The sequence below is a fragment of the Cervus elaphus genome, chromosome 18 (assembly GCF_910594005.1).
Source record: "Cervus elaphus chromosome 18, mCerEla1.1, whole genome shotgun sequence".
NCBI lineage: Eukaryota > Metazoa > Chordata > Mammalia > Artiodactyla > Cervidae > Cervus > Cervus elaphus.
This window is the reverse complement of record NC_057832.1, coordinates 44474558-44489683: the sequence shown is the minus strand read 5'-3', so window position 1 is coordinate 44489683 and position 15126 is coordinate 44474558. Positions and strand designations below refer to the sequence as shown.

The 15126-nt window shown below is 35.8% G+C and overlaps 1 protein-coding gene across 3 annotated transcripts in view; it reads right to left on the bottom strand.

The window, feature by feature from the left end:
- Nucleotides 1-15126, bottom strand: part of SEMA3D (semaphorin 3D) — a 222540-nt gene that overhangs the window by 126895 nt on the left and 80519 nt on the right. For all 3 annotated transcript variants that reach the window (XM_043871916.1, XM_043871915.1, XM_043871914.1), the window contains one exon: nt 6264-6454. In XM_043871916.1, the coding sequence (XP_043727851.1) occupies nt 6264-6414 (151 nt within the window). In that variant the 5' untranslated portion in view covers nt 6415-6454. The remainder of the gene's footprint in view (nt 1-6263; nt 6455-15126) is intronic.

Below are 15126 nucleotides of genomic sequence, written 5' to 3'. Positions count from 1 at the left end.
TTCTGATTTTGCTCCTCCACACCTGAGCACTTCTTTTAGTTCATGTTGATGCTCATTCTTCCTTTCTCTAATTGCCTGACTTAAGGAATTAAAATTTATATGTGCTAACTGCCAAGTTCATATCTCCAAAATTGACACTGCCCATAAACTCCAGAAATTATATACTCAATGCTTTCTTGGCATTTCACTTAGATATCTAATAGACTTCTCAAATAAATATGTCCACTTGATCTTCCCACACAGCAGTCTTTCACAATCTCCACCATCTCAATTAATATTAACCCCATCCTTAGATCAAAAAACAAACACACCCCATGGGATTAGGCTTGACTTTTCTCTTACTTCACATCCACCCATCCAACCCATCATTCACTTCCAATCCATCAACAAACCGTATTGACTCTACCTTCCCATCTTCTTCTACCTCCACAGAAGGAGTCTGATTCACAGACCATCATTTCCCACTTGGATTATTACAATCCTCTCAGACTTAGCTCCCTAGTTTCTTGATCTCTCCTTTTTATTGCACACAATACAGAAGCCAGAGTGATCCTATAATAACGAAAGTCTGATCCTATCACCTCTGTGTTCAAAATTCTCCAGGGGACTCCCATAACATTCAGACTAAAAGTCAGTGTTTTAATAATGGCAACAGTGAAAGAATCTGATCATCCTTCCCTCCTATTAACTCTGATTTAATCATTCTTCTTATTTCTCCCATTCCATATCTTTTTAGCCATACTGTCAGTTATTATTTTTTGTGAAACATTATTATCTTGCTAGGTATTAATAGTTGTTCCTTTAACTGTCTTCTTTAGGATCCTTGAACATGCCAGACAAAAGCCCAATCCCACACACAGCCTCGGTTTAGAGAAAATATATCTGGGAAAACAAATGAGTTCATTAGAAATTAAAGTATCAATGACTTGCTCCATATGGGGGAAAAATATATACCTACATATGTGAGGATTCTTCCTATAAGATTGATTATGCTTGTTTGCTATGTACTTAAGGGGAGATATTAAGAGCAAATCATTGCTTTGACAACAAAAATGTCCACTTTCGAAAGGAGGGCCTGAATGATTTTACGATTCCTTTTAACCCACTCTGAAGGTTACCAACCACTCAAAGACACTCCTCTTATCAAGGTCCATAATGATCCAAAGTCTTGTTAACTACTAGAATATGATGAAGATAAAAATACTGGAAAGTACCTTCTATAAATTCACAATCTGTGGGTGGTACTGGACTGAGAAACTAACTCTAGTAGAAAATCTCTGAGAATAAACAGAGGCAATTTTACTATATGCTGTAAATCCCCAGGAGGAAACTATATAATATTTTTCAAACTTGTTTACACAGGGGAAACTGTGGTCTAGGAACAACCATTAATACCTAGCAAGATAATAATGATTTGCAAAAAATAAATGACAGCTAAATACTTATTACGTCAAACACTGTTTTTCATGCTTTACATGAATCAAGATACCTTCACAATAACCTTATTAAATACATTAATGCATTTAGAAAACTTCAACACAGAAAATAAACATCCAAATATCTCACAGACCTAAGACGTAAGCAGTTTGGCTTCAGAATCTGCCTTCTTCATTGCTATACTCAATCGAGATGAACAGAATCAATATTAGACTAGTAAAATCAAGTAAGTTAGATGCCTCAAATTGTTATCTCTACTTGAGACACGCCACATTTCACAGTTAAACAGATTTCTTTGCAAATAATAAACAACATATAGACTTATCCATTCATTCCTCAGAATATTCAACAAAATTACTATTCTATCAAATACACTAATGTTTATATAACAGCAGATGAAAATTTTAAAGGTGACATCAAGCTATTTTTCTACAGAAACACAAATAAATTTGGGAGGAGCAAAAAATAATACTCTCGGTAGTTACTGAAAAGAGCATATTGTCAAAGATGTAATAATGAAACCTTGTTTTCTTCTTCTTTTATATATCTTGATATTTCTATTTCTGAACATGCAATATCTCTCTCAAGGGCATAAAGTGGCAAGAACATGGGCCTGAGAGATGGAAACACGCTGTTCTTTCACTTAACAGCTTCATGCTTTAGGGCAAGGCCTTCAAGCTCTGACCTCGTGTTTCTTATCTATAAAATGGGTATAAAAACAATGTTCTTCATAGTGTCCTAAAACTTAGACATGATAAAGTCTAACTAGGGTCCTGGATCCAGTCTTTTGCCTTATATCCTGGATGGCACATCCCATGGTTTGAAATAACCTTCACTCGTTTGTTTGCCTGTTTATTGTTTACCTTCCTATCTGGAAAAGACATTCAAAGGACACAGTGGCTTTTCCTTTTCCAAAGCTTTTGTACATTCTCTCTTTAGCTGCATTACCTATCTCATCTGTAGTTTTCCAAACACCACTGCAGATACTACTGATTCCTGGGTACAAATATCCCTAACTTGTATAAATTTCTTCATCAGGAGAACAATATACAAAATGTTTATACTAATTTCAAGATTGAAGTTGGTCATTTTTCAAAAACTTTATCTACTACATCTGCAGTATAAAGTATACAAGTCACTGTGAGAAGCCCACCTTGTAAGGCCATATATGTATCTATATTTTATCCTTATTACACAAAATACAGAAACCCAGATCATCCTGACCTCCAGGTTCCTTACTTACTACTCTAGAAACTGACTTAGCATGCATAAATGTGTAAGAATTCAAAATATTCAACTGAGAGGGAATCTCTTTACACAACAAAAGAACCAAACAAGCTCCTGTGGATTCAGAGGTTCAAAACTAAGTCTATCAAAGGGCATTCTTTGGATAAAATGGTTATTATATTTCTGTTGACCTTTAAGAAATCCCACAAAATAATCTTGCAGCTGTTCAAAGTAGCTAACTCTACTGATATGGGCTGTGTCTCTAGTCTGCACATAAGGAAGCTTGATTATGGAAAGTAAAGCTGATTTTGTGCTCATAAAAATGAATGATTTTTGAAAATTACAATCGACTTTTCATTTGGACTGAATTTTCTAGCCTCGTATCCTGGAAGTGAATAACTAACAGCAGCCACAGGGCACTGTTGGAGGGTGGTGGACGGAGGAGGTGCGGGGGAGAGGGAGTGTGTGTGTGTAACACGGGTGAGTTCAGAGATTTTTAAAATTCCTTCACTGCATTCAATCTTTGCTACTGCCTTTGAAATGCAGATAAACTACTTGTAAATAAATACCTAAAAAATATAACATTTGAAAAGTATACTAAATATAAGAACCATAAAAAGAAGAGTTCTTATTGCATTGAATCCAACATTTATACTGGTTCTTTTATATAAGTACTAGGTGCTGGGAGAAGTGAGAATATATAGAATATATAGAGAGATAAATAAAACAAGATTTTAAACTCTTACACGCTTTTGTACTTTGTATTCCAAGTACAAAAACAGATTCAGCTCCCCAAAACTTTCTTGTTAAGAATAAGCTAATTAGCAGCAGTTACCTAAAATTAATGTTTTTAATTCTTTTTAATTTTTAGAACCTGATCCGTTATTTTCAAATGATCAAGTTACCACATTTGAGTTAACATTTTACAATTAATCGTATAAAATTTTGATTATGACTACAAATTAGCACAATGACAATCTTTACTTCCTGTAAGACTATCGGGGGGATGAAATCCCACAAGTCTATAAATCTCTTTTGGTCCCTGAGTAATCTTAAATGGAGACTGCGGTCTTCTTCAACCCCATTTGATTTTGACAACTGAAATCATACAATCAGGCAGGTAGGTAAGTGCCTCAGGGAAGAAAAGCTCTTGTCCAGGGTGTGAGAAATATGAACAGGTACACAGGCTCCCTGCAGCATGGGGCTGACTCAGGAGTTGAGCCACCAACTAATTTGAGACCTTAATTTCTCAGTATGTCGGTACCCTCATTTACAGGAAGATGGTAATAATCTCCACCTCCCAGGGTGGTGATGTGGATAACATAATTCACACACAGTCCTTATTCCAATGCTTTGCTCATGAGGAATCCCAGAGAGTAATCATTAACTATTATTAAAGTTTCTTTCCAAGTCTATTTTTCATGTTTATATTCATCAATGCAATGTTCTGGCATTATTCACTGTTTCACAGAAACCAGGTAATATTTCCTCTTTTTTCCCTTCAATCTATTTTCAAATTTTCTATTTTTTTTAACTGTTTGACTTTTAATATTCGTTTTCTGTTCTATGAAGAAGTGAAGTGAAAGTTGCTCAGTCGTGTCTGATTCTTTGCAACCCCAGGGACTGTCAGTTCAGTTCAGTTGCTCAGTCGCGACTCTTTGCGACCCCACGAATCATGTCCACGGAATTCTCCAGGCTAGTATACTGGAGTAGGTAACCTTTCCCGTCTCCAGGGGATCTTCCTAACCCAGGGATGGAACACAGGTCTCCCACTTTGCAAGCGGATTCTTTACCAGCTGAGCCACAAGGGAACCCCAGGAATACCGGAGTGGGTAGCCAATCTCTTCTCCAGCAGATCCTCCCAAACCAGTAATTGAACAGGGATCTCCTGCATTGCAGGAGGATTCTTTACCAACTTAGCTATCAGGGAACATAAGGTAAATGAAAAGGCATTTGCCTTAAAAACAGGCAAACAAACGGACACGTGCAATATGACGGGTTGTGGAAAGCCCATATTATGTATCCATATCCCTATTAGGATAGAAAACATTTCCATAATTCAAGGAACTTTCCTCTCGCATTCCTTTCCATATGATCATCCTTCAACCATGCAAAAGCAATGTCTAGATTTTTTTTTTAAATCATAGGTTAGTTTTACCCGTTCTAGCAATTTGAGAAGAATGTAAAAACTCAAAGACAATGATGCTACCTTAACTTTTTTGTTCATGAGATATAAATTCAAAACAAATACCAACATATGAAATGTGTAATGGATGTAATAAAATAATTCCACTTATGCTTACATTAAGCATAAAATTAGCTTTTACTATTGATATTTAATTTGAGCTAAAAAGTTATCTTTTAAAAGATTATTTAAAAGATTACCTTTTAATCTTTAAGATAAAAAGTTATCTTAAAGATTAAAACTGCCAGCATTATTTTTACCTGTCAAGTTCAGAATAAAGGAGTCTGAATCCCCTATATTCCTCTCATTAGTAAAGGTATTAAAGAAGCCAAGGGGATACCAGGAAAAAAAAGAAATCTTTGAGCACAAAACTTGGCACATCCTCTCTCTCTCTCTCTCGATATATATATTTATATATTACACTTACATATAAACATGATGGTTAAATACTAGCATATAAACTTTGCTTTTAAATGTTTAAATTAATATAAAAGCTATTAGATTTCACTTCTTGTTTTCTCATCTCTGTTTTAAGCCTTTCACACTTCTTAAACAATAAAATATGTATATGCTTGAGATATTCAAGATATGTTTGTTAGTATTTTGAAGATATCTTACTGTTTTTAAAAAATGCCGAGGATAAGCTAATTAGTAGCAGCTGTATGGAATTAACCATTTTTCTATTTTTAGGGTGTTGGGTTGCTCACTGCAGGCCTAGGAGGCCTCTACTTGCCCAGCTTCAAGACCAAAGAAGGAGCCCAAGGTCAGCCACAGAAATAGCTGTTTAACAGAAGGGGAGCTTACATGTCTGAAGCAAGATCTTAGAGTAATACCCCACAGAGGTTATGACTGACCCCAACGCAGAACATGGCAGCAGGCTTCACTCCCAGAGGCCTGGGGTTGGGGTGGGGGGTGGGGGGAGGCGGGGCGATGTTACCATTTATAGAAAGAATTGACAGGTTGGCTCTTCAGTTCCCGGGGAAATCAGCAGAGGCCCCTTCCTCCGCTTTAATAGGGAGCAATCATTAGCTGGAGCCTAAGCAAGCATGTAGGAATGTCTGGCAGATGTAGGTGAAGCAGATACTGGTTGAGCAGGAGACTTACAGAGAGCAAGAGAAAAACCATCTTGAGTGGCCTGACCATATGTAGGGATTGGTTTGTTTTGATACAAGCTGACTGTAACTTGAGGATAAAAATTTCCTAATTACGCTAATCAATAGTTAATACTTGTAAATAATGAACTGAAAAGTACACATGGGCAGTTTTTACATCTATTTTCTTCACTGAGAAAAATAAATAATTGGACTTTGTGTTCTATAATAATATTATTATTAACTGATTACAAACATTTCACTGAACTCAGCATGCGTTTCTAAATAAAAGAAGAGATGCTGAAAAACACTGACACATTTACCTTTGTAGGTTAGCTTGAGTCGTGGAATATTTTGCTTAGAAGTTCCAATGACTGGAAGAAACAGCATGGTCATGCTTATCATCATCAAGGCATGAAAAAGGTGAAAATTGTGGCTTCTGGACTTTGGCCTCTCATCTTTAGTAACAATCATGATGAAAACAATGTTCTCTTTCAAACAGTGTTAACTGAATCTAAAAAGAAGAAAAAAAACTATTAATATAGCAGTTTGCAGATTTCTCTATACTTAGTAAATTATAATTTTCTGAATGTATGTTTTTAAAAAAAATAATTTCTCCTCTCTTGTTCTGCTCTTACAAATTGTTGCAGGGGGGATGAATCAGAACTGAGTAATAAAAGTGTAATAAATAAACAGCTGGCTTTATTCAGACATGGAGATGAGTGCAAAACAAAAACTTAAACTACTTAGGTTAATTAGCATCTCTTCTTCTACTAAAGTGTTTCTCTTGTTTTATGCAAATATAGGAGGAACCAGTTCTTTCTGTATCTTGATGGATTTGTGATCAGAAAAGAATACTGGTAGAAGCCTACTCTTGCCTCATACCATCCTCAAACTTTTACTCAAGTAAAACTGAATAAAAGCTATCATTTTGAAAGAGTTCTTTTGTTTCTGACCAAAGAATATTTACAAGTCTACCTATAATTGGGACAATTAAACATGATCTGGTCAGGGCCACCAGTACAGATTTTAGACCTGGGACAAGGCAATCTTACCTGCAACCTATATTACTCCACACAGGGTGGCACAGGATATAAAATACTGTAGGATAAAAAAGTTTATAAGAGGAGATAGTTATTAAGTAGGTTGCCACAATAAAGCTGCCTAGGCTGTCTTTGTTAAGACATGGAATAAATCAAAACTCACATATTTTCAACTAAGCCTTGTACTAATAATTATAAAATGATATTTATTGAGTATTTACATGAACCAGGTACTTTTTTAAAAAGTGGTGTAAAAATCTTATGCTACTGTTCACTGTTTGTTTTTTTACTTTGTTTAAGAATCCATATCTGTTTAATTGCATTGACCAGCTTCAGCTGCATGCAACAAATTCTGATAACTTCCCTTTTCATTTTTATTCTGTTACAAATATTTTCTAATTTTCCTTGTTATGGCTTTTCAAACATATCCATCATTTAAAAGTGGACATTTGATTTCCAAATATATGGAGTTTTTAAAATATCTTTGATATTACTCTCTCATTTTGATATTAATTTCTCATTTAAATGCTTTCTTCTCTACAATCACCCTCTGTGTTTTTTTTCAGTCTTTTAACTTTAGTGAGGCTTTAAATGGCTAAGTCAAATATCTCCTTGCAGTTGAAATTATGTGGGTAATTTTCAAATATCTTTTGATACTGATTTCTAACATAATTCCACAGTAATAAGAGAACAGACTCTATATGACTTCAATACCTTTAAATCATGAAATTTTTGCACCTTCTTTTATGTTCTTGGATATGTTCCAGTGTCTCCTAGTTTATACTCGATGGGAACTTGGACAAAATTTGTATCCTACTATTTTGTGAAAATTGTATAATTCTTAATTACATTGAATTGGTTCATGGTGCTTTTCACATCTACTACATACTTCTACTTTTCTGTATATTCATTCTATTAATTTTTGTGAGTTTGGTATTGAAACTCCAACTAAAAATCTTAATTTATCTACTTAAAAAATAATTGTAATATATAGTGGAGCTATATGTAACTTTGTTCTATATTTTCCAAGTATTCTATAACCTGTTATCTTACTTTCATAATTTAGAAAATAAAAAAGAAAGAGAAGAAAAAAGCTGGTTTACATAAATTAAATGACCTAATGCTGATAAATTAATTAAACAAGTATGTCATTAGACTGAGGTTTCTCTAATGCCATGATAGCCTATCTAATTGAACAAAGCCTAAGCCTGTAAATGCCTCAAAAGTACAAACTTAGAACACTAAGAACAACCAATCAAATGATTAACTAGGCTTTAAGGTATAGACAATCAAATAATCTTCCCTGTTTTGGAAATTTTCTTTAGGTAAGTATTTCCCCTTATATCCATCTATCAGTGGAGTGCTCCTAACCACTTTCAGTTTCAATTCAGTTCAGTTACTCAGTTGTGTCAGACTCTTTGCGACCCCATGGACTGCAGCATGCCAGGCTTCCATCTCCATCACCAAATGCCAGAGCTTGCTCAAATTCATGTCCATTGAGTTGTTGATGCCATGGAACCATCTCATCCTCTGTCCGGCCTTCAGTCTTTCCCTGCATAGGAGTCTTTTCTAATGAGTCAGTTCTTCACCAGGTGGCCAAAGTATTGGAGCTTCAGCTTCAGTATCAGTCCTTCCAATGAATATTAAGGGCTCATTTCCTTTAGTATTGACTGGTTTGATCTCCCTGCAGTCAAGGGAATCTCAAGAGTCTTCTCCAACACCACAACTCAAAAGCATCAGTTCTTCAGTTCTCAACTTTCTTTATGGTCCAACTCTCACATCCATGCATGACTACTGAAAAAACCATAGCTTTGACTAGATGGACCTTTGTTGGCAAATTGACATCTCTGCTTTTTAATATGCTGTCTAGGTGTGTCATAGCTTTTCTTCTAAGAAGCAAGCATATTTTAATTTCATGGCTGCAGTCACCATCTGCAATGATTTTGGAGCCCAAGAAAATAAGTCTGTCACTATTTCCATTGTTTCCCCATCTATTTGCCATGCAGTGATGGGACCAGATGCCATGATCTTAGTTTTTTGAATGTTGATTTTTAAGTCACCATTTTCACTCTCCTCTTTCACCTTCATTAAGAGACTCTTTAGTTCCTTTTCACTTTCTGCCTAAGGGTGGTGCCATCTGCATATCTGAAGTTATTGATATTTCTCCCAGCAATCTTGATTCCAGCTTGTGTTTCATCCAGCCAGCATTTAGCATGATATACTCTGCATATAAGTTAAATAAGCAGAGTGACAATATACAGCCTTGATGTACTCCTTTCCCAACTTGGAACCAGTCCGTTGAAACAGTTGCTTCCAAATTTACTAGCATATTGAGTGCAGTGCTTTAACAGCATCATCTTTTGGAATTTGAAATAGTTCAGCCAGAATTCCATCAGTCCAATAGCTTTGTTCATAGTGATGCTTCCTAATGCCCACTTGACTTCAGACTCCAGGATGTCTGGCTCTAGGTCGGTGATCACACCACTGTCATTATCTGGGTCATGAAGAACTTTTTGTATAGTTAGTTCTTCTGTGAATTCTTACCACCACTTCTTCCTATCCGCTGCTTCTGTTAGGTCTGTACCATTCTTGTCCTTTATTGTTCCCATCTTTGCATGAAAAGTTCCCTTGGTATCTCTAATTTTCTTGAAGAGATCTCTAGTCTTTCCCACTCTATTGTTTTCCTCTCTTTCTTTTCATTGTTCATTGAGGAAGGCTTTCTTATCTCTCCTTGCTATTTTTTGGAGCTCTGCATCAAATGGGTGTATCTTTCCTTTCTTCTTTGCCTTTTGCATCTCTTCTTTTCTCAGCTATTTGTAAGGCCTCCTCAGACAACCATTCTGCCTCTTGCATTTCTTCTTCTTGGGGATGGTCTTGATCACGGCCTCCTGTACAATGTTACAAACCTTCATTCATAGTTCTTCAGGCACTCTATCAGATCTAGTCCCTTGAATCTATTTCTCACTTCCACTGTACAGTCGTGAGGGATTTGATTTAGGTCATGCCTGAATGGTCTGGTGGTTTTCCCTACTTTCGTCAATTGAAGTCGGAGTTTTGCAATAAGGAGTTCATGTCTGAGCCACAGTCAGATTCTGGTCTTATTTTTGCTGACTGTATAGAGCTTCTCCATCTTTGGCTGCAAAGAATATAATCAATCTGATTTCGGTATTGACCATCTGGGGATGTCCATGTGTAGAGTCGTCTCTTGTGCTGTTGGTAGAGAGTGTTTGCTAAGATCAGTGCAGTCCCTTGGAAAAACTCTGTTAGCCTATGCCCTGCTTCATTTTGTACTCCAAGGCCAAACTTGTCTGTTACTTCAGTTATCTCTTCACTTTCCACTTTTGAATTCAACTCCCCTTGTTGAAAAGGACATCTTTTTTTGTTGTTAGTTCTAGAAAGTCTTTTAGGGCTTCATAGAACCTTTCAACTTCAGCTTCTTTGGTATTAGTGGTTGATACTTCCAGTTTGGTATCACAAAATATAGTTTGATTTTTGCTCAAATAAACTCTTAAAATTTTTAACATGCCTTCATTTATTTTTTATCAATGCTACTGACATCCAAGAAAGACAGGTAATTATATATTTTCTTCATTTTACAGATGAGGAAACTGAAGTACACATTTGGATAATTCTCTCAAGGTCATATGGCAAATAAGAGATGAATTAAAACATTTGTTCCAGACTTTAGTAAATCAGCCTCCTTAGCCCCAAAGTATTTTATGTGCTTTTTATTATGTCACAATCAAGTTATTTTCAACTCTTGAAAAAAGTCTTCCTTCTCCTCGATATTTTCTAAGGCATAACTCATAGGAATGATATTGCTTTGCCTGCTTCTGGGAAGGATTCCAGATGTGGTACCTGCTTCAAGTATCAATACTTTCTGTATTTACTTAGTGACAGTTGAGCAATAATGAAAAAACATTATACTTTAGTAATTATATAATTATTTAATATCAAAATAAATACTTTATGCCTATATGGTTAATTTTAAGAGAAAGTTTATTAAGAATATTTTTCTTATGGAAGATCAACTCTTTATTAAAATGCTTTTATTAGAATGACTTTGAATCAAGATTCCTTAAATTTATCTTAAATTTCAGAAGTCAAAATCAGTCTTGGAAGGTGAAATAAAGCAAATTATATATGTATTAATTTTATACATAAGACAAATATTCTAAGAATACATTACAGATTGTATGTTGTTCATTCATGAAGTGTTCAACATGAATGCTTAATACAGTATGTTTTCTCAGTTACTTTAACTACCTGTAGGAAGTACCAAACTATTCTATCTTTGTGTAATCTGTGCCTATTTAATTCTTTGATTTAGAAGATTACTACAAATGAAAAGAATCAAGTTGATTTAGATACTCATTTAAGAATAATGTACCAAATAGGCCACACATATTTTCTTCACATTTGCTTGAAATTTTGTGATGATTCCAGAGATCTAATTGCCAACATCTGTTGGATCATAGAAAAAGCAAGAAATTCTAGAAAAACATCTACTTCTGCTGTATTGACTACAGCAAAGCCTTCGACTGTGTGGATTACAAAAAACTGTGGAAAATTCTTCAAGAGATGGGAATACCAGGCCACCTTACCTGCCTCCTGTGAGATCTGTATGCAGGTCAAGAAGCAACAGTTCCAACCATACATGGAACAACAGACTGGTTCCAAATTGGGAAAGGAGTATGTCAAGGCTGTATAATGTCACCCTGCTTATTTAACTTATATGCAGAGTACCGCATGGGACATGTCAGGCTGGATGAAACACAAGCTAGAATCAAGATTGCCAGGAGAAATATAATAACCTCAGATATGCAGATGACACCACCCTTATTGCAGAAAGTGAAGAGGAACTAAAGAGCATATTAATGAAACTGAACGAGGAGAGTAAAAAAACTGGCTTAAAAGTCAACATTCAGAAAATCAAATGGCATCTGGTCTCATCACTGCATGGCAAATAGATGGGGAAACAATGGGAACAGTGAGAGATTTATTTTCTTGGGCTCCAAAATCACTGCAGATGGTGACTGCAGCCGTGAAATTAAAAGACTTGGAAGAAAATTTATGACCAACCTATATACAGCATATTAAAAAGCAGAGATGTCAATTTGCCAACAAAGGTCTATCTAGTCAAGATATGGTTTTTCCAGTAGTCATGCATGGATGTGAGAGTTGGACCATAAAGAAAGTTGAGCACTGAAGAATTGATGCTTTTGAGTTGTGGTGTTGGAGAAGTCTCTTGAGATTCCCTTGGACTGCAGGGAGATCAAACCAGTCGATCCTAAAGGAAATGAGCCCTTAATATTCATTGGAAGGACTGATACTGAAGCTGAAGCTCCAATACTTTGGCCACCTGGTGAAAAACTGACTTATTAGAAAAGACCCCAATCCTGGGAAAAATTGAAGGCAAGAGGAGAAAGTGATGACAGAGGATGAGATGATTCAATGCCATCAGTGGACATGAGTTTGAGCAAGCTCCAGGAGTTGGTGATGGATAGGTAAGCCTAGTGGGCTACAAAGTCCAAGCGGCTGCAAAGAGTCAGAAATGACTAAGCAACTAAACTGAACTGAATGATATAATTTAAGAGAAAACAGAAATTTCAGTCTGATGTAAAAGATCTATATTATCAGCAGTCCTTAATAAAAATTCTAGCTTTAATAATGTAAGTAAAAATATATATTTTAGAATAAAATACTAATGAAGTCCCTCAGTAAAAATATTTTTAAAACAAACTCTAAAAGACTAAAGTTTTGTATTATATAAAAACTATTAGGACAACACATATACTGTTGGCACAAAACAGTCACTTAATTGATGTACAGAAAAATTTATAGGAATTAGTTTTAAATTATGTGAGCTTTCAATTGCTTGATGTCTTAAAAAATTTATTTCTGCACCTTTTTAATTTTACATTTATGCCTGTAAAACACAGATACATTCTTTGTGTTATAGATTCTCCTTAAAAACTTGTTTTTTTAAATGAAATATTTTTAAGGAATATACACCTAAGAATATATATTACACACATACTCCTGGTCACTAACACCATAACTCATCTCCAAACATTTATTAAGGTGAGAAGAAAGATAAGATTCTTTTCTAAAAAGAGCAGTTGATTAGATACAAGAAATAAACTCTCAAGAAATAACTGCTAATATCAAGATATTAAGATGCTATGGAAGATAATCAAAGGAGTTTAATATAGGTTTAAGTAAGACAAAGCTAGTTTCATAGAGAAAGAGAATAAAAAAGGAGAGGGGGGAAAAAAAAAAAAGGAGAGACAGTTCCAGATGACAATGATACCTAGTGAAGGGTTCCAAAAAAGCTGGAAGCATGATAAAAATAAAACGGGTAAGGGAGGTAGCATGATTCAGTGGGTGAAGGAGAGGAAACCAAAGAGGAATTCAGCCTAACACTTAAATGTGCCTCATGCCTGTTCTGGTATCTAACACAGGAGAACTCAAATGATGCAGTTATTCCACACTGCCTTTGGTCTTAGACCATGAGTGCTGTTATCATTCATTTTCATCAGTGCTTTTTTGATCCCACTTGCCTGTTATTTTCAATTTCCCCAACATCCTCATGTTAGCAGAACATGGGTATCTGATCACAGCAGATCCACGGCTTTGCCATACAAACATGCATTCTTCCACCTACCCATAGTCTCCAAAAAGAGTGAAAGGTTAGTTGAATGTCAGGATTAAACTAGGGCTTCCCTGGTGGTTCAGGGGTAAAGAACCTGACTACCGAAGCAGGAGACGCGGGTTTGATCCCTGAATGGGGAAGAGACCCTGGAGAATGAGATGGCAACCCACTCCAGTATTCTTGCCTGGGAAACCCCATGGACAGAGGAACCTGGAGGGCTACAGTCCATGGGGTCAGAAAAGAGTTGAACATGACTTAGTGACCAAACAACAACAACAACAAAGAGTTTAAGTATGTTAAATTTCTCGTTAGGTTTTGTTTTCCTGTGCTTCTGGACATGTGTAATACTACTCTTTATTGACATGTAACTGTGCATGTAGTGTGAATAGCATGTTTATGTACACAGGCAAAAGAGAGGAAACTTTCTGTGTGTGCACTTTATTAGCAATAATGACCTCAGTACAGGACATTTCCTGTGAATTAATGACCAGTTGGGGTTAATGGCCCTTAGCTGTGTATTGAGATATCTACTCCTCCAACTGGTCATTAATCGCTGACATGCCCTGTTCCTCTAACACTAGGTTAAGAAGATTGATGTTTTGGTTTTCAATGAACAGTAGTCATACTGTTCGCTGTTACCTAACTCATTAATATTGTTAAATAAGTTAAAAATCAAAGCACTGCTTTCCTTGCTACTGCGACATTCCAGTAAGTGCCCACACGTGCTGAAACATTTGTTAAGGGTGACGGACAAAATAAATCAAAAATTCTGAACCTCCTGAAACGTTTTTTAAAACTTCATATATGTTTCTCATATAAAACAGTCACTCTCTATAATCTGCTGTTCCTAATTCTTTGTTTCTCCTCCCAACCATCCTTTAAATTCAACAGTTAAACTTTTAACTGACATCATTTATAGGTTAAATGTATTGCCAACAACCTCTCCACTAATCAATTGATACTCTGCTATCTTCCAGTGTATGTTAGTGTGTGTGTGTATGTGTTTTGTACCCACAAGAGTGTGTGTCCTGCATCTGGGAAGAATTACAGAAGTAGGTGTGATTTAACCTAAAGTGGTGGATTTGGTGAATTGCATAGGTTATACTGCATGCTACTGTCTGTAACAAGCTCGACCTGGAGCCAATTAACTGCACATAATCTGTTCCAGATGTGCACTGGGACAAACAGCACTCTTGGGGATCTTCAGATGTGAAGCCAATAGGGAGTATTCTGATTATGAGAGAGTTTTACACACTGTTCCACTAAATCAGAGATTCAAATGCATAATCTCACACTCAAGAAGCCTTGTGCCATTTCCCAAAGGAATACACAGTCCAGAACTTATTAGATGGATGGTAAATTGTCAAAGATATTATTTGAGGAGCAAGGGATATAAAATTTCACATTTGAACTTCATTAATTTGTCTTATTTATATCTATTTGCTCCAAAAGTCACTGAGGTAAGAATGTATAATTATGGTGAAAAAC